The 24,015-nt window shown below is 50.6% G+C and overlaps 2 protein-coding genes across 6 annotated transcripts; one reads left to right on the top strand and one right to left on the bottom strand.

The window, feature by feature from the left end:
- Positions 1-1,605: 1,605 nt before the first annotated feature.
- Positions 1,606-13,643, bottom strand: EARS2 (glutamyl-tRNA synthetase 2, mitochondrial). Its single transcript, XM_084819143.1, has 9 exons — positions 12,960-13,643; positions 10,728-10,883; positions 8,407-8,596; positions 6,145-6,617; positions 5,223-5,331; positions 4,585-4,738; positions 3,908-4,038; positions 2,759-2,894; positions 1,606-2,002 (listed from the first exon to the last, which is right to left on the bottom strand). Exons 1-9 carry the CDS (start codon positions 13,621-13,623, stop codon positions 1,919-1,921), a joined length of 2,097 nt encoding a protein of 698 aa, XP_084675269.1. The 5' UTR covers positions 13,624-13,643; the 3' UTR covers positions 1,606-1,918.
- UBFD1 (ubiquitin family domain containing 1) lies at positions 13,149-23,127 on the top strand. 5 transcript variants are annotated; one of them, XM_084819109.1, is made up of 7 exons: positions 13,149-13,529; positions 14,857-15,138; positions 15,246-15,454; positions 16,323-16,388; positions 17,275-17,380; positions 18,312-18,394; positions 20,698-23,127. In XM_084819109.1, the coding sequence occupies exons 2-7, from the start codon at positions 14,874-14,876 to the stop codon at positions 20,806-20,808; spliced, it is 840 nt and encodes a 279-aa protein (XP_084675235.1). In that variant the 5' UTR covers positions 13,149-13,529; positions 14,857-14,873; the 3' UTR covers positions 20,809-23,127. The 5 variants fall into 5 exon arrangements, with proteins under 5 accessions (XP_084675235.1, XP_084675237.1, XP_084675234.1 ...); XM_084819111.1 differs by lacking the exon at positions 13,149-13,529 and adding an exon at positions 13,571-14,056; XM_084819108.1 differs by lacking the exon at positions 13,149-13,529 and adding an exon at positions 14,248-14,279.
- Positions 23,128-24,015: the final 888 nt, after the last annotated feature.

Below are 24,015 nucleotides of genomic sequence, written 5' to 3'. Positions count from 1 at the left end.
ATTCAACTTGTCTGCAATTTCATGGACAAGAACCTACCCCAAAGACTTAAGTACACAGCAGAGGCAGGGCCTGAGCACCAACCCAATGAACTCCTTTAAACCCACACTTGTTAATTTTTTTAAAAAATGGGGAGGGGCATTCTGGTGAATGCCAAGATAGGTGTCCTGGGGCAGACTGATGCCCACAGGCACCAAGTTGCCAACTGCTACAGAGAAGACACCTTTTAAAAAAAGCAAAGCAAAACTGTATTGGCCAGAAGGCATTTGGTGTTCATGTCATACATGTCACAAGCCACGAGCATTCTGCTTGTCGCCTGACAGCAAGTGGAGGAGGGCTGAGCTGTAAAAGAGGCAGCAAAATATGTTCACTCTAGCATTCCAACACTTAAAATCCAAAATTGCCCGTACAACTTCATAGTACTGGAAGCTTTATTTTTAAAAAGCAGTTCTGGGCCTGTTCTTATCACATAGCACGTGACATAGTGTATTGGCCCCAGGAGCGTAGCTAAGTCACCTGCAGTGTTAGAGGGGCCTAGAGATCACTAATGCTTGCTTAAGTTCATTATTGTTGCAATTCCCTTGCTAGTAAGCCTCTGAGCATGTGAAGATGATTTGAAGGGCCGATAACAGCCTTCTCAGAACATTCCTTGCTAATGAGGAGAATGTCTTATCACTGATGTGCCTGAGAAGCAGCGTTTGTCTACATTAAAGCTACAGGTGTCTGTGCTGAGAACCAAGCGCTGTTCGTCTATGCTGGGAATGAATGCTGGGGGTGCTTGCTGCTGTTATGCTGCCTCACGGCTAACATGTATTGTATAAAACCCATTAGTCCCCATGGCTCTGGGTTCAGAGAAGCTGTCTGATCCAACCATTGGGTATGCCTGTGTGCTGTAAGTTACCCAATAAAGTCTCCTTGTAAGTAAACCTTTGAGTCTGATTTATCACTATCTTGACACCTCTAAATTAAGAGTTCAACGCCCATGGCTGAGGCAACACACGTAGTAACACTCTTTCTAGACTGTACAACTTCAGGCTGGAGGAGGGAGTTGTCATGGTGGAAAATTCTTCCTCCATTTAAAAAAAACCCTTGCACATAGAATATCAAGAATCATAGAATCATAGAATAGTAGGGTTGGAAGGGGCCTACAAGGCCATCGAGTCCAACCCCCTGCTCAATGCAGGAATTCTAGAAGGGGGATTCTAGCCTGGCCTGCTCCTTGGCATGTCAGTTTTCAGTTTTACGGCACAGCATTCAAAAACAGGAACCCCTCATTTGCAGCCTAAAATGATATGGCTCAGAAACAGCTTTATACTCATCTGCCGATTAGGGGAACTTAGTCCTCAGTTGTCAAGAGAAGTGAGAGGAGTGATGCTGCCAGGAAGGCAGGCAGGCAGGCCTTGTGATTTCTGACTACTAGAGGGCAAAATACAGGCTTCTTAGATCCCAGCATCTTACGCGACATCTCCAGAGGGTCTGGACTTTCAGAGACTGACTTGACCTTTCCACCTGTGGCCTGCAGGGCTGAGACTGCCCACCAGCCCCTAAGGAATGCCCGTGGGAGGACAGAGGCACCGCGGCTGCATGGAATCTGACCACACCAGCACTCTGATCAAGCCAATATTTCACTTTTTTAATTAATGCCACATTACGCTAACTTTGAGTCAGCAAAGCTAGGTGTGTTACTGTCAATGCCAGGCTAGCATTGATCTATGAAACTACAGAGTAAATTTCTAAACATTACTGCTTCTTGTGGAATGTGCTGCACTCCACACAAGGGTTTCCAAGCATTGTGGAAGTCTTTCTTTACACAAGGTCCATTAAAGTTCCATCTCTGAAATAGCAGTCATACAAAATACACATCTCCCTCGACAGCCATGGATGGTTTGTTGGTCGCGCGCTGTGTCTCCAGAAAACAGGTTAGCTGCACAACGCCCTCTGGATCCGTGTGCTGGCCTCTCTGGGCCCCAGTGAGACCATCATTTCAGCGACGCTAGGCCCTTCCTGAAACAGGCAAACAGGCTGTCACTGCACAAAGGGAGGGGGAACCCTTGCCTACTGGGTGGGGCCCATCACTCTGGGATCTGGAGCAGGGGGCTTCTGTGGTTTTCCCTATGGAATAGTGGAAGCTGGCTGGCCCTTTATTTGCAGCAACCTGTTCAGCATTTCTACAGCAATCCCATTTACTAAGCAAGCCGCAATCTTTATTGCTTGCCACACAACAACCACACCTCAGCGAGGCAAGTCACAATTATTTGCATTTTACAGATGGGGGAACCAAGGCTGGGATATTGCATGTCCCAAGCTTTGCCTGAGCTGGAGCTGTCACACAGCGAGCAGGTCGTTTATTACCCAATTTTAAAACAGTCTAATACGGGGAGTCTGGTTTCAAAGCCACTAGCCGGTGCGAATGCCTGTTTGGCCTCTTCACTGTCGGTGCCTGGGTGCCAACTAAGACCTATCTGTTTAGGCATGCCTTCGGTGGCTCCGTTTCATTTTAGGTCCTGGTTTTTGCTTCTGCTTTTCATTCACTGTTGTTAGGGATGGTCATTTCTACTGATTCAGTTGTTACTATTTTTGTAAGCCTCTTTGGACTGGTTTGCTGAAAATCTGGGGAACAACTATTTTAATTAATTAAAATGGATCACACAGCCATCACCAAGGCCCCGTTGTAGATCCAAGCCAGCCACCGCCTTCCAAACCAGAGTGTGGCAATTCAGAGCAGAGGACAGAAGGTTTGGGGGTTGGACGGGGGCTCACCTGCTGGCCACTGAGGGCCAGGCGGAGCAGCTTCATCATGCGGCTGTACGGGGTGCCTCTTATCTGCTCCTGCAGCTGCCTCAGGTCTTTGCTCAGCTCCTCAGGGGTCAGAGCAGCCACCTGCCGTTCCAGCAACCTTTGGGAGGAGAAAGAGACCCTGTCAAGGCAGGGCAGGAAGGAATACCATGTGCCCAGATCGGGGTGGGGGTGTTCAGTTGTCACAGCTTTCCCCAAGGAACCTTGCAAGTTGCTCTTTTGTGAAGGTGCTGACAACTCTGCAACAAAGACCGTGGCAGCTCCACAGAGCGTTCACATGGGATGCAGCTTTGGTCAGCAGAAGTGCTGTCTCACAAGGTGGTAATTCTCCATCTGCAGCTTCAGAGTTCACCCAAATCTACATCCAGCATGTTTCATGGAGCAAAAACATGTACAAATTCAAGCCTTGTTACAGATCCTGCAAGGAGCCCTGAGAACTTTAGCTTTTAGTTGGAAAACTAAAGTGCTCAGAAACCTAAGAGAGACACATCCCCTCTGCCCCTCAGAGTTACACTGCTTGGGATCAGGTAGATAACTTATTTTTGGCTCAGCTCAGCAGAACAAGGAGGTAGATTCAGGATGGTCTCTTGGGCATCCCTATATCAGCATCCAACACACCACAAGAACCACAGTTCATCAGTAACAGCAGCTCCATTTTGCTTTGTTTACCACTTTTAGAAAGTCCCATTTGCTCTTTCCATTCTATGTTCATTTCTATTTGGGGGCATGGAGGAGGAAGGTTTAGTTTGCAGGGTAGGGGAGAGTGGGCAGCTCTTGATCAGAACAAGCACACTCATTTTCCTCAAAACTGTGGCTCAGTTCTCACGTGGTTACCGCAAGGCGATCTTATCACCTCTGTTTCGCAGGGCAGAGTATTCCATTTGCATGTGCAAGAACCACTATTAACCATTTCAGGTAAATTCGAGGACCCACTAAAAAATGGTTTGCCCATGTGGAGAACACCAGCTGTAACCCTGTGAAGAAACATCCAAAGGTGGCTGGGTGACCGTTCCAGGCCAGAGTATTGTCAGTATCTGATGCCTGGGATGAACAGCAAGGCGAGGCTCCTGCCCAGCCTCAATGCAAAGGCCATCCAGGCCCAAGCCAACTTACCTGAGGACAAGCCTTCCGATCTCATCTGCCTCTGCTGAAATGGTTTGCAGCTCCTCGTGAGGCACAGAGGGCCGGATCCACAAGAAAGCATATTTAGGTGACACCAAGTCCTTCAGACGGTTAATGTGACCCTGGGGAGGAAGGACATCTGAGAATCAGAGTCCAGGGGACAGATTCCTTGATGCACAGACCCAATCTTGCACTGGACCCCCTGGGTCTCACCCTCCAGCTGAAGAATTCCGCCTACCCGACTGGCCTGCGTGAACTGCCAGATGTTGCTGCTCTGGGGGTGTTACCCATTAAGTGCCCTGAGTACAATGAAAAAGCACTGTAGGGAAGTGCCCATAGTAAGTCTCCATGGTCATACCCCCATACAGAAGCCCAGGTGTGAAAAAGGTAGTGCGACACTCGGTCAGGCGGGAGGAAGAGGCACTCTGAGCATCCCCCAAGGTCGCCTTCATCCAGACTGCATACACTGTCAGAATAAGCCCGCACACGCAGACTCCACACTGTTCACGTAAATGGAGCCACGGATATTCCAATGTACGTTTTTTGTGGGATAACTGACTGCTCCCTGGAGATGTGGAGCAGCAGCCTCCAGGTACCTGCGGAGAGCTCCAGCTAGGGTACACGCGTCTCTGGCAAGCGCCCAGCAATTCATACCCACGCAGACTTACTCTCCTCAGCAGCAGCACCTGTGCCAAGTACTCCGCCTCGAGGACCTCTCTGTCCACAAGCTGCTCGCCATAGGCCTGCTCCACAGAAGCCCGCAGCTCTGCCACCAGCTTTTGCCGCAGCACCTCCTCCCCAATCTGCTGGGACAGGTGGATCCTGCATAAAAGACCTGGTGAGATGCAGACTCAAGGAGCCACAAAAACCAGATGCTACAGTGTCCACAGGCATCCGTGAGACACTGAGGAGGCCTCCTCTAGGATCAATGGCAACATGTTCTGCAAACGGTCCCAAGTCCAATGGACCCCTCACCCTCAGCCCCCTCTTTGGCCCTAGTTGGGCCACTGGCACGTATCAGCCGCCTGCCCAGAGGGGCACAAAGAAATAGCTCTTCCCTCCTCCGTCTCCGTACAGGAGAAGGAACAGATGCCAAATCCAAAGAGATGGGGAGTTGCTGAGGCTTCGAGGTGGAAAGTAGGGGGCTGAAGAGAACCCAGGTCGGGGAGGTTAGGGAACACCCGGCTCCAAGACAGGGAGCCAAGCCAGGCATCGATACGAAGCACATGCAGGCCCATGCCAAATGGAAATGGCCTGCAAATCAACCATGTAGCAGGGGATGCATGCCCCCCTTCAACTTCTCTACCTGTTGAACTCAGCAAGTTTCTCAAGATCCAGCAGGGCCGAGTGCCTTTCGATTCTGCCCACGTCAAATTCCTCAACCAGCTCCTTCAGCGTCCTCCCCACCCGATTCTCTGCAAAACAGATGAAGAAGCTGCTGCGCTTGTTCTTCGCTGTTCCCTGTGATTCCCAGGACACTTTTCAACATGCGGGTCTCATAATTCCTATCACATTATTCATGGCCTCTGCTGCTTTGCCCACACTTCGACCTAAGCTCAGAATGACGGAGAGGATGCTGCGGAAAGAGGCAGCAACCTGTAACCAAGGGTGTGAAAGTTGGCTCCATGAACCTTCCCATATCAACTGTCACCACCACCAGCTGTTCCAGCAGGCTGTACAGGCGGAGAGGAGAGGCGGGGCCATTCTACCAGCCCTGCTGAAAGTCTATTTACTTTTTTCCCTCTTCCCTCCCCATCCCCTTTTCCTTGTGTGTCATATCTTTTTAGATTGTAAACCTATGAGCAGAGACTGCTTTGTTTTACTGATTGTATATAAGCTGTTCTGGGAGCCTTTCTGGCTGAGGAGTGGGGTAAAAATACTGTAAACTGTGTCAGAATTGAGGCATTGGGAGCCACTCAGAGCAAGATGTGAATGAAGATTTTTTTCCTCTTTTTTTAACCCCTGTGCTTAAAAAAAAGCAGGGGGGGGGGAAGAAAGCAAATGGTGAGGGAAGGTTTAAATCCTTCCCTTCCAGCGCACAGTGGTTTCAACCTGAATCAGGTTTCAACCATGCACACTCTAGAGTAAAAAACCAATTTGCCTCAGGCGCAACTAACGTAATGACCCTAAATATCTAATGGTAAATGATACATTAGGTCAATATTTATAATAAGGAATGGAAGAAGTAATTCTGATGGGAAACTTAGAGGGTTCTACAACCTCATTACCTGCAAACCCAGAGCCGCAGTTTGTTACGATATCCAACAGGGCTTCTGGTAAATAGCCTTCCTGAGCAAACTGCTTCACAAAAATATCCCCCTGCCTCTTGGACAGCTTGCTGCCATCTTTGTTCAGGAGCAAAGGAAGGTGGCCAAAACAAGGTGGGTCCCAGCCAAAGGCCCTGTAGAGGAGGAGGTGCTTGGAGGTAGAGATGAGCCACTCAGTTCCACGCAGAACATGGCTGATTCCCATCACATGGTCATCCACCACATTTGCCAGGTGGTAGGTGGGAAATCCATCACTCTTCAAGATCACTGGATCACCTTCCACGCTGGCTACTATGTGCCTGTTCCAGCCATAGATCAGATCACAAAATGGCTCAGAACTCTCCTCCAGACGAAAGCGCACAACGTAGTCAGCACCTTGAGATACTTTTTCAGCCACCTGCTTGGGGCTCAGATGACGACAGCGGTTATCGTACCTTTAGAGGGAGAGAAATGGGGGAAAGAACCACCTCCAAAATCATGACTACAGAATGCTTCAACTCTAGCCTAGGCTGCAGGTTCCAATTCTATTTCTCCCAATAAACTCCAAGACTTTGAAAAAAGAAGAACCTGGTTATAAACCCAGAATTGCAGCCTGCCTTGGAAGACCCACAGAATGGTGAGAGCTGCAGTGCTCCAAGACCATCCCACTGAAGGCATCTCTGTCTTCTCCTCAGAATGAAAACCCAATGGATTGGCCCCTGAACAGCAGTCCAAGTGCTGGTATTGCAACTTGAAAACACCACACAGTGTGGTCATATAACTTGTTTTTAGATATACACCAAAACACTGAAGAATTCAAAAGCAAACCCTTGTGCCCTTCAACTGTTAGACTCAAAAGAGCAGTTTGCACAATGTTTTGATCCCTATGACTGGAAGCTGGAAAAGGTACTGCTCAGATCACTGCCAGATACAGCTGTGTGCAGCCCAGATTGCACAGCTGCCTCAGACATGCAGGCCTCAACCCTCCCGCTCACCGCACTCGCCATGAGCATGGCGCCACCCTCTGGCAAGGGTAATGAATAGCCTGCCACCTTCTCAAAGTTGAAGCTGCAGAGATGGGCGAGGATCATCTGCGGGCAATCCTTGCCAGCTCCCAGCTTCAAAGTTGGGAGGAGGCTGGGGTTTGGGGGCAGCTGGTGCCTTGGTCACGCGGGGCAAAATGCGCAAAAAAGGAGGCAAGGTAGCACCACTGCCTGAGGCAACCAGCATGCTTTCCGGGGCAGCAACCAACCAGCTGCTCTCCCCACTGGGCTGGCCCTTGGGAGGAGGATGGGCACCACTGCTGAAAGGTGCCTGGTGCACCATCAAGCGGCGGTGGCCTGCCCAGCCCAGCACCCACCAGCCCTTCCCTCAAGAGGAGGGGACCTGGGGGTGGCGATGTTTGGCTTAGCCAGCTCATATTGGGCTCCAGCATATTACTGTGGGACCCAAGCCCAGGGGTTAGCCGAAGTAGCCTAGTGGCCAAAGCGTGAGATGGGAAATCCCCAGTTCAAATCTCGTCTCAGCCGCAAACCATGAGGCCGGGCCATGTTCTCTCAGCCGTAGCCCCACATCCGCAATCTGGGGATAATAATACTGGCCTGCCTGACAGGGTTGTAATAAACACTGCTGAGAAAACTCTTACAGTGTGCTACTTGAATGTTACGCATAGTACTTATTCATAGCAACAATGTAAAGCTGGAGCAAAACCCAATTAACATGTATTTAGCTGTCCACAGAGAGACACGTCAAACTGGATTGCGCCTTGGCACTGCCTCACCGGCAACCTTTGGAGCAGCTGTGGTTTTAAAAATGCATCCCTGAGTCGGGGGAAAAGGTCAGGAACAAGGCGGGGCAACAAATCAAAACTGGAACTAGACATTGTTACGTTTCCTTTGTATCAGGGAAGCAGGCCAACAGTGGAGGCTGGGAAGCAGCGCTCTGGAGCTGATCACGTGATTTGGCCAGCACTGCGGTCTCTACCATTATGGCAGTCACTAAATGCAAGCAAGCCGAGTCAAGGCCAACAGCCCAAGGGAAGCCCTGCTTCCTGGCCCTGCACATGTTGATTTACAGCCCCTCTCCGATTGGGGTTCCCCTTGGAAGATCACAAAATGGCCAGCAAGCTATCAAGGGCAGTGAGACTTTGCACAATGCTGCCGGGGCACATCAGGCCCAGAGGCCAAGACCACGTGACCAGCCACACAACAAGCAGTCCCCTTCCAACCACAGACAGGTCCTCACCGTGGCGGCTGCTGGCTCTGCAGCGCTTCCTTCTTCAGCAGCTCCAGACGCTGGGGGGTGCAAAAACACCGGTAAGCAGAACCCTCCTCAAGAAGCAACTCTGTGGCTTCCCTGTACAGGTTGAGCCTCTGAGATTGTTGGTATGGGGCAGCAGGACCTCCCTGGCGAGGGCTTTCATCAGGTGGGATGCCTGCAGAAGAGAGGAGATCACGCAAGCTGCAATGAAGCACACACCAGAAGGGCCAAGGGGCCAACGGTGTAGTCGAACTCCCTGAAAAAACAGGACCATCCACCTTCCCACCCACAGACAGGATGGTGAGGGAGCCTAGCTCAATCCGCCTACGAGGGGAGCCCCAACTGGCAAAGCAACTCAGCCCAGCCACAAAGCATCGAGGTATTAAGCAAACAGGAGTTAAGCACCAGTGCAGGCCTAGCAACAGGGCAGTCCACACCCCACACCCAATTTCCCTGCCTTCCAAATAGGCAACCCCAATGATCAAAAAACAGCTATGACAGAAAAAGGCCCGCAGGGGAGTGGGGGCCAATCCAGCGCTGGACAGAAGTCGTGGTGCATGCTCGGTGCAATGGGCTCCTGGCTCTCAGAGCATAACTGCAGTCCCTTCAGGCCAAGGTAATTGAACCAGAGAAGACAAGAGGGGCAGAGAAGTTTGCAGACGAGGCCCTTGAGTACGGGATAGCAGCATCCCACTCCCGGGTGGCAGCTCCCCCACTGTCACAGAGAATGAGGGCCTTGAGAAGGGGCAGGCATGGCGCACGCTGGCACCAATGACTTGCGGAAATGCAACTGTGCAGCCCTGCAAGAAAAACATAGGTTGCTAGGTAGGACCTCCAAGGTAGGAGGTAGCATCTCTGAAATGCTGTTCTGTCTTCCATCCACAGAGCCAGCTAGAGAGGTGGAGTTCATGGGTCTCAACGTGTGGATGAGATGGTGGTGTCAGGAGAAGGGACTGATAGGCACTGGGGAACTATTTGTGCCTGTCACCACTGCAGAAGAGGTAGGGCAGATACCCGTGCCTGAACTGATTTTTTCAGGATGGGAGTCTGAAGAACTTCTAATAAAAATATGTAACTTGTCCCTAAAATTGGCCTCCATACCAGTTTGCTGCCGAAATGTGCTACAGAGCTTTCAAAAGGACAAATTTCACTTGTTTTCAAGCTAAACATGGGGGGCAGGGGTGTCCAGGGGTTGGAAAGTTGCCCCCGGAATCTGCAAAGTTGCCCACTCCTGTGGGAGACATTCGGACTTCCAAAGGGCTTTTGACAGAATCCATTACCAAAGACTCCTGAACATATTTAGCAGTCCTCTTATGGATCTTTAACTTGTTAAAGAACAGAGAACAGAAATCAATGGCCAATTCTCCCAATGGAGGGATGCAAACAGTAGGATCCCCCAAGAATCTGTACTGGAACCAATGTTTTTTAAGTTGTTCATAAATGATCTAGAGTTACGGGTGAGTAATGAGGTGGCCAAGTTTGCTTATGATGCCAACTTATTTAGAGTGGTAAAAATAAAAAGGGATTGTGAGAAGCTCCAAATGGATCTCTCCAAACTGGGTGAACAGGAGTCGAATGGCAAATGCATTTCAGTGTAAGCAAGCGTAAAGCGATGCGCATTGGGGCTAAAATTCTAAGTTCACATATACAGAAAAGGGATCAAAAATAAACGTGCCAATATTGTAACCACACTGAGCCATCGCTACACCTTGTGGTAGTGAACTCCACAGCTTAACTATGCACTGTGTGAAGAAGTACATCCTTTTATCTGCCCTGAATCTCCCACCGACCTGGCCTACAGTTGTGAGGGAGAAAAACGTCACACCATGTTGTACACCTCTGATGATGTCTCCCTTTATGCACCTTTTCCCTAAGCTGAAAGAGCCCCAAACGTTGTAATCTTTCCTCACAGGGGACTTGCCCAGCCACTTGATCACTGTGGCTGCCCTTTCCTGCACCTTATAGTGCTGCTGGGAAAGAAAGTTTAGGGGGTGGAGAGTAGGCGAAGACTGGCATGTTTCTCCTCTCCTGCAAGAGGGCTGTTGTGCTCAAACACGAAGAGCGATCAGGCTCTGGGATGCAATTTCAAACTGGCGATCTTGCAACACTGCCCTGAAAGAATTGGCAGGGAATGCAGCTCCACACATCATTTTGACTCTGCCTCTGGCAGTTTCTGATCCACTAGAAGGCAGGGCAGGAAAAACTCCTGCCTGAAACCCTGGAGAGCTGCTACCAGTTAGTGTCACCAATACTGGGCCAGAGGGTCTGACTGCGGCTTCCAATATTCCTATGGAGGATGGGATTACCTGCCCACTCCAGCATGTTTTCTATGCCTTCTGCAGCTCCGGGCACCACACGGCTTTGGTCTGTGTCCTCTAATCTCAGGATAAAGCTGCCTTGGTGTTTTTTGGCAAAAATGTAGTTGTACAAAGCAGTCCGCAGGCCACCCAGGTGCAGGAATCCTGTAAAGCACCAAGAAAGGTAAGTGGGATAGGGCATGTGAGGCACCATTCTGGCCCTCTCATCAGCAGTGATTAACTGCTGTAGCTGGGAACAGAAGCACCATGTGGAGAGACTTTCCAGCTCCTTACGAGATGTTTATTATGAATGTTTGAAGTGAGGAAGCAGACTGAACTGACAGGCAGAAGGTCAGTCAGACTAAACCAAGTGCTTCTTCTGCAGGGGCCCGAGAGGCAGTGAAGGCATGGTTGGTTGATGTTTCAAAACACATTACAGCCATGTCAGGAACTCCATGTTCAAAGGGCAGCCTACCTCTGATTAGCAAAGGCAGGTTTCACCAATGCTTTGTGAAACTCCCTGGAAACTGCTGCTTGGCCTCTCTGGCAGACAACAGTGACAGGTGGACATTTGGTATGGCCCATCTCTTTGGGCAATTCTTATGCTAAGTGCATCTTGGGCTTGGGCCTGCATTCAGGGCCCTTTAGTCATGCTGGCATGAACCTACCCGTGCACTTCAACTGTTGTCTAAGGCTCTCCTCCAGGTGCCTCCTCCTCCGAGGGAGGCGCAGAAGGAAGGAAAAAGGGAGAGGGCCTCCTTGGTGGTGGCTCCCCAATCGTGGAATGATCTCCCCAACAAGGCCCACCTGGCACAGCACTGTTATGTTTTCAGCACCCGGTTAAGACCTTCCTCTTCTCTCCAGCATTTGGCAACATATGAGGTTTTAATTGGGTCCTGGATTTTTCTTATTGTTGATTGATTAAAACTGCTATGTAATATTGCATTTTTAGGTTTTTAATCTCTGTAAATTGCCCAGAGAGCTTTGGCTATTGGGTAGCATAGAAATGTAATGAATGAAAGGTTATCATCGGGAGACCTTGGGCAAGACCCCCCCACTCCTCTCTCAGTTTTCGCTCCCCAACCACAAAATCGACATAGTAGCTGCACATTTGCTCATATGGTTGTGTAGTAAAAATGTAACCTAAAAGCCATTGTACGTGTCTTAAGCCGCACGCGGTATTGTAAGAGCTGCGCATGCCTGGAATGAGTGAGCAGTAACCCTAAGATAAGGTAGCCAGGCAAACTGCTGGCAACCAATCAAGGTGACACGCCGGCTGAGGAATGCAAGCCGAGGTGACAAAACTGCAGCGCGGGGGTCGCCCAGGGTCGACTCTGCTTTGAGCGTGAGCTCCTCTGTCGAACTGTTTGCATACAATAAAATCGAGTTGGACCCAGCCTGCAGTTGACTGTCCCCTTTGGGGCAAATTGGACCAGCCTCCAGGGGGCGAAACTAGCATTTTGGGCAACAGTTGCCAGGATCGAGCCTGAGCATTTCCGCTCGCCACAGCGACCCCGCACCCGGCCCAATCCCGTTTGGGGGCGCGTCTGGGAGACAACACGAACAGGCGGCCTACGCAGCTGCGGGCGGGGGGCGGAGCCTCTGCCGGGCTGGTCCTCCGCTCGCAAGGCCGACAGCGGTTCCGAGCTGCCCGAAAGCGCTCCGCGGCCCGCCCTTGGCAGCGCAGGGCGCCATTTCCGGGAGGCGCAGCCGGCAGAAATCCAGCGGGGCCAATGAGCTTCCCGCACAAGCGAGGCCGCCCGCGGGGCCAGAGGCCTCTCCGCGGCTTCCTCCCCCGCGCAGCCCGCTCTCGGCACCGCCGCTGCGCCCCCTCCCCTGCGCCGGCTCGGCGGGCGGGGGCGCCGCGCGCCGAGCTTCCCGCGCCGCCGCACCAGCGCAAGGCCGGCGCTGGAGACGGGGCTCCCCGCTCCCGTTCCAAGCGCGGGGGCCGGGGCTCCCGCTGCCGCCACTCCCGGGGCTCCGCGGGCCCGGCGCCTTTCCCTTTTCCACGGGCGGAGCGCAAGCTCTGCCGCTCCATGGCTCGTTGTCTCCGCTCTCGGGAAAGCGGGACGAAGGTCCTGCAGTGCGGAGGCGCCTGGAGGTTCGGGCCGCCATCGCAAGGGCCCGCGCGCGCGAGCGGTCCCGCGGCAGGGCAAAGGCCCGCCCGAAGCAGCGCGCGGCGGCCCCCCGCAGGCTGGCGAGCGGCCCCGGCCCGCCCCACGACAGCCGCGCCGCCGTTACCTGTGGGGCTGGGCGCGAACCGCACCCGCGCCGCGCCGGGCAGCGCCCCTCGCGCCGCGCCCCGCAGGACGGAGCCCGCCGCCGCCGCCGCGCCCGCAGCCATGGACGGCGGCGCGCGCGCAGCAGGCTCGGGCCGCAGGCGCCGCCCCGGCCCGGCCGGCGAGGGGCGGGGCCAGGCTCCGCGGGGGCGCGGACGCGGGGCTGCGCCGCGGCCAGCTCGGGAGCGGCCCCTCGAGGCGCAGCCCGCCCCTCCCCGCGCGCCCCGCCGGCGCGGCTTCGAGGCCCGCGTCGCTTGTCCGCGGCCGGGAGCGCCCTGGCCGCTGCCTCCGCCGCCCAGAGGCGGAACGCCGCGGCCGCGGGGAAGCGCCCCTTTGGGGCAGGAGAGGCGAGCCCGCGCGGGCGCTGCGCGAACGGCGCTGCGGCGCCCGGGGGCCTTCGCGGCCGCGGGCGGACCGGCCGTGGCGCGCTCGGCCTCGCGGGCGCGCTCAGCGGCAGCGGCAGCCCTGGGGGCCTCCGGCAGCCCGTCGCCCCTCGGTGCGCGGCCAGCCAAGCGCGGCCCGGCTCCGCCAGGTAGACCCGGTTCTGGTTTCGTGCAGACAACTAGCGCGGGAACAGTCTGTTGGCCCGTCTTTACTGTTACTCGAAGCAACGCGCAGCATCGCATCCGAGCGCAACACGCGCGCAACGTGCCTTGCTCAATAAGGCGCTGCTGGGTCTCAGGAGCGCGTCCCCCCGCGGCTGCCGCTTGGTCTCCGTCCGCAGCGCCGCGCCGCTCAGGAGCAGCCCAGGAGCCGCTTCCTCGCTCGGCGCCGGCGACGACGCGCGGGCAGCCCTGCGCCTCCCGGCCAGCCGTGCCGTTGTCGCGCGCTTCCGCCCGGCGTCTTCCGAGCAAGTCGCGACGAGCGGGACCTGCCGCTCCCCAGGCGCGGGCCCCGCCGGCCGGCCGCGGCGCGGAGGGGCGCGGAGCGACACGGCGGCGGGGGCCGCGGGCGGAGGGCGCCGCCTCGGGGAGGCGGAGCCGCGCCTCGGCTTCCCGGCGGCCGGGCCTGTCCGCGCGGCGGGCGGGCCGGCGAGCGAGCGAGCGAGCGACTCGGCAGGCGAGGACGCGGGCGTCCGAGGAGCGGCGCTCGGGCGGCTCCGGCGGCGTCGCAGCCGCCGAGGGGAGCGCCGGCAGGAGCGCGGCTCGGGCGCGGGGCCCGATCCCGGGGCGGGAGGGGCGGGCTACGGCGGCCTGCGAGGGCCAATCGGGCAGCCGGGCGCTTTTCCCGGCACCCCGCGCGGGAGGCTTGTACACAATCATCATGGCCTCCGCCTCCCCCGGTGCGCGTGAGAGCGGGCGCGGGGGCGCGGGCGGCCCCGGCAGGGAGGGCGGCCGCGGGGCTGCCGCGGCTGCTGCGGGGCGGGGGGCTCCCTGCTCGGCGCCCGCCCCGTGCTCGTGGCCGGAGTCGCCCCGGCGAGGCAGGGCCCATTCCGCGCACTGGAGCGCTGCCCGGGCGCGCCCGCCCGCCTGCCTCCCTGGCGTTGCGGCGCGGCGCCCCCCCGGCCCGGCCGGCGAGGCGCTCGGGCTCTCGCCCAGCCAGGGAAAGAGGCCCATGGGACCTGGCGCAACTCCCCGCTCGGACGGTGAAGCCGAGAGGGGCGGGAGCTGGTGTCTGTTGGGAGGAGACCCTCTGGGCTCAAGGGGCAGAAAGGGTTGGAGTCAGCAGGCGGGAAGGAAACAGCCTCTGTTTCTGCTGGGCGCTGATGGAGGGGTTTGCCCTGGTTTGTCTTCAGCGCTGGATGAGGCCTAATTTGGAACAGCTTTGTCCAAGTGGCTGCTTTCCCCCTCCTTGAGGAGCACACTCTGCCTGCCCCACTGCTGCTATGGGTACTATCCTCCTGTTTCTCTTCTTCGCAGACTCGGATGATGCCAGCATGGACGCAGAAGCCCAGAATCCACTACTGGGCTGTAGGGATGATAGTAAAAATGATTCCCTTTCTGCTGAGAAACCTTTGGAGATAGATGAGCCCCAGAGTGATCCATCTGATTCCCAGGCTTCTGTCAGCAACGGTGGTGATTCTGAGATGGAGAAAGAGCTGGTTGAGCTAAAAATTATCTGGAACAAAAATAAGTACGACTTGAAGTTCCCTCTAGATAGCACGGGGGCCGACTTGAAGCAGAAAATCCACTCACTCACAGGTGAGGCTTTCTGTGTGGTTTTTGGAAAGGTAATGCTGCCACCTGAGCTTCCCGTTGCATTTGAAATTCCTGCATTAAGGCTTCCCTGTTGATTCCTTATTTACTAGGCCTTCCACCTGCAATGCAAAAGGTCATGTTCAAAGGACTTCTACCAGAGGAGAAAACTTTACGAGAAATCAAAGTAATCAGTGGAGCAAAAATAATGGTGGTTGGCTCAACTATCAATGACGTCTTGGCAGTAAACACACCAAAAGATTCCACTCAGCAGGAAGTGAAATCAGAAGAGACCAAAAAAGAGCCCCTCTGCAGACAAAAGGTTAGTTGCAGCTGCCAGCCTGTATAGTTTGGTCTGATTTCCCAGGTAACATGAACAATTCTTGGTCACAGGCCTGTCAGAAGGACTGCCCTTAGAGCGCATCCACTCCAGCGACAAGTTCAGTTAGACCACCTTATCTTGATCGTTCTTGCAACAGCTCTGTGCTGTTGATTGCTATTCAAATTTTTACAAGTGGGGAACTGACAACGATACTGTCTCAAAAATATCAGCATGTTCGTGACTGAAAAGATATTTTTTAAAATTTCTTAGCAGAGCCTGTTGTGTTGTGACTATAACTTAACAATAAATAACATTTTACAGTCAAATTTGATTGCCCTTTCAGTAGTCCTGTTGAATGTGCCCTTTGATTCCTTTAGTAACTACTGGCACATTTTGAGGTGGGATTTTTGTGAAACACTTTCATGATTTCCTTAATTTGCAGTGTTATGTCTTTTCCGCTCTTGATCAAAATTGTTTGTACACCATTGCATTTAGAATTTTTCCTTCTCCTTGGTGTTCTGTTGTGATCATCCTGACTTGTTTCCAGTTTGCATCCTAGGTTACTGTTTCTAACGGTTATGCTCGTAACTTCTGTATAATTAGAGCCAAAATGTTAGGGAAAGTGTATGAATCTTGCACCATCTAGAAGAGGTACTGATAGGCTAAATATGTCACATGAATCTTCTAAATTGCTGTGTATTTGTGTTTTAGATTATGTGATTGAGACATAATTACATACCTCTAAATCAAGGAGCATGGTTTTTGGTACTTGTAAACTTCTTGTTAAGATGCTGGCAAGTGGGCAGAAGGGAAGTCTTCCTAGGCTGCTGTCATATTTTAGTCACTTCTGATTTCTGCTTTATTATAGCAACACAGAAAAGTGTTGGATAAAGGAAAACCCGAAGATGTGATGCCTTCTGTCAAGGGTGTCCAAGTAAGTGAGTAGATGGACAAGACTAGTGGCTGTTCCTTCAGTGTCTTGTGGCACCTCAGATGGCACATTTGACTAACAAATGTATTGTGCGTAAATTTTTGTGGATACTGTCTACTTCATCAGATGCAGGAAGTGTAAACCTTAAAATGGTTTAAAATTTAAATACAGATTTAAATACACAATAATATAAGTTTAGGACAAATAATGTATACATCTGCCACTTCATACATTTGATTAAGTGGACAACGTCCACAGAAGCTTATACAATAATAAATGTCTTGGTCTTTAAAGTGCAATCCTATCTGGGTAGTTGCCAGCCTTTAAAATTGGAGGCTGCCGACTATCCTATGCAGGGCGGCTGGAGCATGAAGGGGATCCTCTCCTCTGTGCTCTGGCTGCCCTGCATTTTTGCCTAGATGGGCAATGTTGCCCATCTAGGTGTGGCTTTGGGAAGGTGGAGAGAAGGAGCCAGCAGACCCACTAGGAAGCTGTGTAAAGCAGCTTCTGCAGTCTCCTCTTGCCCCCCAGGACTGCGCCCTTTTCCCTGTACCTGCACTTCATTTCCGAGCACGGAGATGTAGGAGGCGTGGAGAGAACCGCGCCGGTTACAAGGGGGAGGGGGTAGATTGCATGGTTTCTGGGAACTTATGTCAGAGCCCTGGTTCCTGCCTCGATTCCCATAAACCAAATAATCCTATGGCCCTCTAGACAGTATCTAGTGGCCATAGGATTACTCCCTCCACGCCACAAGACTCTTCGTTGCTTTTGCTACAGCAGACTAACATGGCTGGTCCTCTGGAAATTATTTCTCTTCCACATTCTACTGTAGAAGAGGGTAGCTTTTTGAACCTTGTTTACAGAAGACCGCTCTCCTCCACCTTTTTAGGAGCGCCTGCCAACTGTTCCTTTATCGGGCATGTACAACAAGTCAGGTGGAAAAGTACGGCTCACCTTTAAACTTGAACAAGATCAGCTCTGGATTGGCACTAAAGGTGGGTATCCAAAAGTGTATGCCCTTTGGTCTTTGGGGTGTCTGAAGGGGTCGGGCCAAATATATGCTGCGTTTGGTGCTTCACGGATCAGAAACCTGGAAGGGGTGAACATTTCTAAGCTTGTAGACTGTATGGGTGGGGAACTTGTGGTCCTCCAGACATTTTGGCCTACAACTCCCATAATCCCTCAGCATTGGGTCTGCTGGCTAGGGCTGGTGGGAGTTTTAAGCCAAATAACGGAAGGACCATAAGTTGCCCACCCTTGTAAGAGCTGCTAAACACCATTTACCTGTGGATGAACCTGCTGTTTGTGTTGCTCGGTTGTGGTTTATGCACCATGTATGGAAGCATGTACAAATTTGTGAGAGGCTTGGAGAGCCAAAGCGTGGGTGGCTAGAGTGCATTTGGCTGCTTCATTTTTGACATTTTTAATATTAAATGTTTTAAGTAGTATGTTTTAAGTATTATAAAACAAAATATTCATCATCGATATTTACAAAGATCGCAGTAGTTGTGACTTAGCCAGAGTTGAGTGCTTTATGTCCACTGAATTCATTAGAGTATAAACTACCGACTTTGCTGTCAAAGACTGATGGGAGTTGTGGGTCTAAACATCTGGGGGCCACAAGTTGCCCACCCCTGTAAGAGCCACCAAACTCCATTTCCCTGTGAATGAACCAAGAACTTTGAGAGTTAAGCTTTACTTTTGTCTTTGTCTCCGGTGCAAAGTTACTATTTTCTAAAATTCTGTCGCAAGAATTGGCTTATGCAGAGAACAGTCAGGGAGAGCATGGAGGTGGGTCTGCCTTGGAGCCACGTTGGTGCAGTTTTTAAAACCTTTGCTCCCTTCCCTTTTTGGATGTGGAGACGCTTTGGAGGGAAGGTGTGAGATGTTAGCCTGCCTAAACTGACATTTTGTATGTCACTGTAGAAAGAACAGAAAAGTTGCCTATGGGGTCCATCAAGAACGTGGTGAGCGAACCTATTGAAGGACATGAGGATTATCACATGATGGTAAGGGACCTTCACCAGCTGCTGTCAGTCAGCTCTCTATAAATACTGTTGTCCAAAATGCTGCAGATGTTGAGACAGCGGTTTGAAAGAAGAATAAGGCTCCTTTGCCATGAACAAAAGCAGCCAATGTTAGGGAGGGCTGTAGAGGTTATTCAAGAGGGGAGCCTTTCTCCTCTGCCCTTTGCACAGCACCCGTCAAGGACAGGAGCACATTCTCTGCTTTTCAGCCTAAAGGTGGGCTCATGTCCTCCATAGAGTCCCCCCTGCCTCACCTAACTAGAGAAGAAGGGCTTTTCCTTTCAGCGGGCAGAAAAGTGAGGGCATTCTACTTCTGCAACATTCATGTAAACAGTTTAGATGTAGGGATTCATTTGCTTTTTGAGCAGAGTTCCTGTGCCTTCATTGTTCTTTCTTTAACTTCTCTCTCAAAGAGAACTGGGCCAGAGATAGAGCAATAAGCAGTTGTTAAACTGAAATAGGTGCAGGTATTGCAGCAAATTTGTTGTTTTGATTATTTATTATTTGCTGCTTTTTGTCCCCCAAAGCAGCACACATGTTAAAATACAGTAAAACAGAAGTTACAAACCAGTTGCAGAATTTGGTCCTTAAACAAGTCAGAACCACAGTATATGTATGTTGACCATTTTGACATTTTAACGCTGAGGAAATTGTTTTTTAGAGGCTTTTCTGTTACTTTGCTGTTACAGTCCTCCTTACCTCCTCTTAGTAGTTAACTCCTGTCCAAGAACACTTTGCTTTCACTTTCCCATGCGTTGGAGGCTCCCTTTGCAGGAAACAGTTGCACAGCTGAGGGCCTCTTAGAATTGTTAACATTTCCCACTGTGGATTTGTAACCTCCTGGGCAGCCCTCCATCAAGTCCAGTGATCTTCACTATTTTTCAGACAGGAGCCACTTTGACTCCAGGTACCAGCTCTGAGGGGCTTCTCTCTCTCCCCGCTCCCAACCTCAGTCAAGCGGTGACAGTGGGCTGGAGGCCATTTGAGGCCTCTTCTCCCCGTCCTTCTCCACATCATCCAAACAAGGCATCAGTCACCAGGCAGGCAAATTCCAGCAAGCTCACTTGGTCTTTGGATTGGGCTGGATCTTTCTCTTGTCACTGAAAGAGTGCTCTGCTCTGCTCAGTGCTGCAAAGTCTTCGAATGCAGGTCCGCATTGCTCGTCCTCTCTTTCTCACTGAAATTTCACTTTTCACCTACTGCTAAAGCAAACAAGAAGGCAAAGCGTTGTTTAAAATACTTCAAGGATGCAATCCTATGCATGGTTAGACAGAAAAAAGTCCTGTAACTCCCAGCATTCTCCAGCCAGCATGGTTGGCTGGGTAATGCTAGGAGGTGTAGAACTTTTTGTCTGTCTAAATGTGCATGGAATTGCACCCTAAAGTACTTCTAAGTGTTAAAACTGCTTTAAATAAAGCTAGAGAGCCTCTACTGAGAGCGAACAGCCGCTGCAAAGAGAAAGTGGAAGTGCCTTCTCCTTGGGAGCCACTACTGGCCCTTGGGCCTTGCAGCGAAGAACACAGAACTAGTCTGTTGATGGGAAAGTGGGGCCTAGAACATGATCTCAAAATGCTTTTGACTTGATGGCAGAGAGCTGGTCCACACATAATGCCAAATGATGGTTTGGCACTATGAGAGGAATGAGGCCTTTGCTCGCACGCTCCCTCCCCTCACGTGTCAGTTAGTGACGCCTTTAGTGCAAACCATAGTCTGTCAGTGCATCCAAATTAGCAAACTGTGACTTGCTTTTGCCCCCTAAACCAGGATTAAAAACCAGCTTCAGCTTGCAATCCCAGTTTGAAGGGCAAGCACAAATCCTAGCTCACCAGTTCAGCTGCACTGGCAGACCGTGGTTTGCATGAAAAGGAGAATAAGTAACTGGAGCCAAGCACCTAAGGGGGAGGAGTGAGGGTATGATTGTGGAGGTTGTTCCTGTTGTTTGGCATTGGTTTGAATCAAGCCAAAGTCTGTATTCAGTAGTAGAAGTCCCTGGCTCAAATCTCGCCTCTGCTATGAATTAGCCAGATTGCCCGAGGCAAGCCATTATTAGCCTCAGCTACCTTATCTGTCACCAGATAAAGGTCTACATCACTGGACTGCTGTAAGAGTTGCTGAGATGATGTACATGAAATTCTTTGAACGCTCTAAATTGCCATATGCATGCCGAGTATTATATGAAAGAAAAGTGCTGCTGGCACTGAAACCAATGAGTCTGCATTGAATGAGCTGGCCGTCACTTGAGAGTTTTAATTCTAAGCCTCCTGTTCTTCTCCTGCATCTTCCAGGCCTTCCAGCTGGGTCCTACAGAAGCCTCTTACTACTGGGTCTATTGGGTACCTACTCAATACGTTGATGCAATCAAGGACACGGTGCTAGGGAAGTGGCAGTATTTTTGAAGGCACGCTCACCTCTGGCATTGGAGACTGACATGAACCTAAGGACACTGCTGGGAGAGGCCTGGACAGGGGTTGTCCTGGAACTTCTTAATACGATCTCAAAGAGGCCTGAGAGGACGCCAGAGGTGGGGATCTCTCGCCATTAGTTTATTTTTAACTTAAAAAGTGCAGCAGCAGCCCTTGTTCTGCAGCCAGCTTCAACCATATTTAAAAAAGCAAATACAATGGAAATCAATAAATCTTAATTCACAAACCACTGTGTGTAATACACTTTAACTCTGCCAAGCGTAGCTCTTCTGGTTTTTAGTTTCTGCGGCATTGATGCAACACTGTGGATTTTCTACATGATTTGGACAAGAGGCAGATTTGTTCATAATCCATCTACAAGCAGTATGATTTGAGCTATGCGCTTGTGACTGGGAGTTTGAGAAATCATTTTCTCTCCTTTTAATATTAAAAGGAATCTTTTAAACAGTATGCAAACTTGGGGTTTCAGAAGCCATATCTTCCTGGTCCTTCAGTTTCCTTGTAGCTTTTCTGGTAGCAAAATGGTACAACTTTCACTCTTAACCCAAATCAGATGCTTGATTCCTTTTAAAATTCCAGTACCAATTCCATGGTGAAATTCCTCATGTCTGTTGCTGAGAGGAAGGAGGGGGAACACAAAGGGAACTTGCAGCCAGGTTGACCTGTTGCTTGCTGTGTTTTGTGCTCTGCCATTCTTGCTCTTTCCCCTTTCTGCTGCCATCATTAGGGGGATCTAGACTGCCTTAAGGAGCGTTTCTTGGCCACCAGGATCACTTTGCAGCTATGTTGCTACTGCAACTGACTTGTGGGTTTGGTATCTGGCATTTTTTTTCCCAGTCTAGATGCCAATTATTGTCTGTCCTGCCAGTAGGCTCCTCACCTAGAACCATCCCAGCATCTGGCAGGGCCCAATGTGTGCATGCAGGTGATGTCACCTGTGCTTCTCCAGTTTCCTCTGAGGAGAATTCTCCATGTGCCGAGCATGGTCCCCCTCATGTTTAAAGAGACTGGGCAGTCTGAGAATATTTGTGGCCCCATGTACATTCTAAAGCTGCTGGGAACTGGGCTGTAGTCTACAGCAGAAAGGTGGCTCTCTGAAGTACCCTTTAACAAGAGTGAGTTGCACTGTAACCTCCTTGGAAACAAGAAATGGTGGTTAACATTGAATTAAGTGGTGGGTAGTATCTTTTTGTTCATTTAAACCAGAGCTCTGATACATGGTGGTGGCTGAGGATGGTCATGGTTTATTAATCTAGCATAAAGAAATTGCTTAAGACTTTGTGTTCTGCTTAGTGTTCTAGGAAGTAATTGACCTTCCAAGCAAGTGTCCCTTGCATAGATATGTAGTCTGTGATTTGAAGGGAGTGGCTTAAAAGCAAGGAGTGGCAATTCTTATTTGTCCAAGTGGAAACAGAGCCAGAGAGTGACTGTTCCAGGGGTTTTAATTCAGGAAAAGCACGCTTAGGGTTAAAAAAAATAGAAGAGCCTAGAGGCTGAGTTTGGCTATCTTGCTTTCTGCTTTTGCTGTTGTATCCATCTAGTGTCATGTGGTGGGGCAAATTAAAAAAAAACACACTGTGGGGTAGTATCAACTTGGATGCAAACCAGTTTTGTGCATGCAAGTGACCAGTGGCTGATTCATTCTTCTTATTTGAACATAACCAAGTGACTAGTGATCTATAACTTCTAGGAAGTTTAACGCCAAGGGAAAAGAACCATTTTTCCATGGGGAAAAAACAGACATTTGGGGAAAATTTAAATATGCAGTATTTCATATCAAAACTAAACTTGTGTTACTAACCTAAGATCATGAAATTTATTCTGTATAATTCAGCACATAAAATTATGCTGTTTGGTATATTAATGACAAATAAATGCATAAATGCCTTAATTTTATTCAAACTACAATATTTAAAGCATACCTAGTGTTAGTTATGGCACTTCAAGATGCTGCATCCTAAGATGTTTAAGGCTGAAATCCTATTCACACTTTCTTGGGAGTAAGTCTCATTGAACTCAGTAGGACTTAGCTTCTGAGTAGGCATGCAGAGGATTGCACTGCAAGTATACCCTAATTTTTGCAAGTAGGAGAAATAGGGGGAAGTAAAATGAGAACTGAAAATTGAAAACTATAACCCTGTAGTAAACAAAGGAAGTTTTTGTCATCTGGGATTAGAAACTGTATATAGACCTAAGCATTATCATGAAATTCATATTTTTAGAGGAAGGGCTCAGAAAATGAACATTCCTATAATGTAATTAAGGAGTGGCAATAAATTTGGATATTTGGTCAAACTGTATGTTATTATTACTTGGTACATTTTTATTCTGCCCTTTCACGAAGGAATCAGGGTGGGGTACCTGTGAGGCAGGTTAGGTTGGAAACACAGCCCAAGGTCACCCAATAAGCAATCTGGTCCAAGTCTAACAATGCAATCCTATGCATGTTTGCTTAGAAGTAAGTTGCACTATGCTCAGTAGGACTTTCTCCCAGGTCATTGCCTAAAGGATTGCAGCCCAAGTATGTCTTCATCACACTCTGGCTGCAATCTGATGCACAATTAATTGAGAATGAGCCTTGTTAGACTCTGTGGGACTTGCAAGCTAAAGGGCCCATAGTTCTAGACAAAAAATGAGCTATCCAGAGCTATGTGTTTTTTTCAGTATCCCACTCCATCTCAGCCAAATAATATATCCTTGAAATTACTAGCATAACTCAAGTTTATTTCTTCAGTCAGCATCTGAAAGATCCATCATTCTCATTACTTCTGTTCTATTAGCAAACATGGTGGTCCCATGCCTTTTGGGCAAAACTGGGAAAAAATACTAGTTTGCAATATTAAAATAAGAAATATAGCCAGCCCTAAAATGTCCTGATGAAGGCTATTACCATCCTAAGAGCCATGGAGTGCTGAGGGCAGATCAGTGAAACAGGGAGTGGGTTGATAGGCCTGATTAGGCCCTGCACCAGGTAGGAGGGGAGGGGAAATTGGCGGCATGCATCCTCCCCTGATTCCAGGATGCTAATATCTTTTAAGGGTGCTGACCTCTTTGAAGCATAAAGGATTCAGGGGAATTAATTAGAATTGGAAGGGAAATGCTTCTTCAAGTAGCGCCCCACCCCCACCCCATTCTCTCAGCTGTGAAAGTAGCAGAGGTCTGACAGCAGGGGCAGGTGAC

The sequence above is a fragment of the Heloderma suspectum genome, chromosome 12 (genome assembly GCF_057233095.1).
Source record: "Heloderma suspectum isolate Gila_16-S chromosome 12, 16-S_ref, whole genome shotgun sequence".
NCBI lineage: Eukaryota > Metazoa > Chordata > Lepidosauria > Squamata > Helodermatidae > Heloderma > Heloderma suspectum.
Note: the sequence above shows the minus strand (reverse complement) of the source record. Positions and strands in the feature narration are given on the sequence as shown.

Coding starts and splice junctions, on each gene's coding strand:
- UBFD1 (XM_084819106.1), top strand. CDS start 14,261: ATGGCCTCCGCCTCCCCCGGTGCGCGTGAGAGCGGGCGCGGGGGCGCG. Junction 15,139..15,245: donor GAAAATCCACTCACTCACAG/GTGAGGCTTTCT, acceptor CTTATTTACTAG/GCCTTCCACCTGCAATGCAA. Junction 18,395..20,697: donor ATGAGGATTATCACATGATG/GTAAGGGACCTT, acceptor TGCATCTTCCAG/GCCTTCCAGCTGGGTCCTAC.
- EARS2 (XM_084819143.1), bottom strand. CDS start 13,623: ATGCGATGCTGCGCGTTGCTTCGAGTAACAGTAAAGACGGGCCAACAG. Junction 6,618..8,406: donor CAGAGCCAGCAGCCGCCACG/GTGAGGACCTGT, acceptor CTCCCTCTAAAG/GTACGATAACCGCTGTCGTC. Junction 5,332..6,144: donor CTGCGGCTCTGGGTTTGCAG/GTAATGAGGTTG, acceptor TCTGTTTTGCAG/AGAATCGGGTGGGGAGGACG.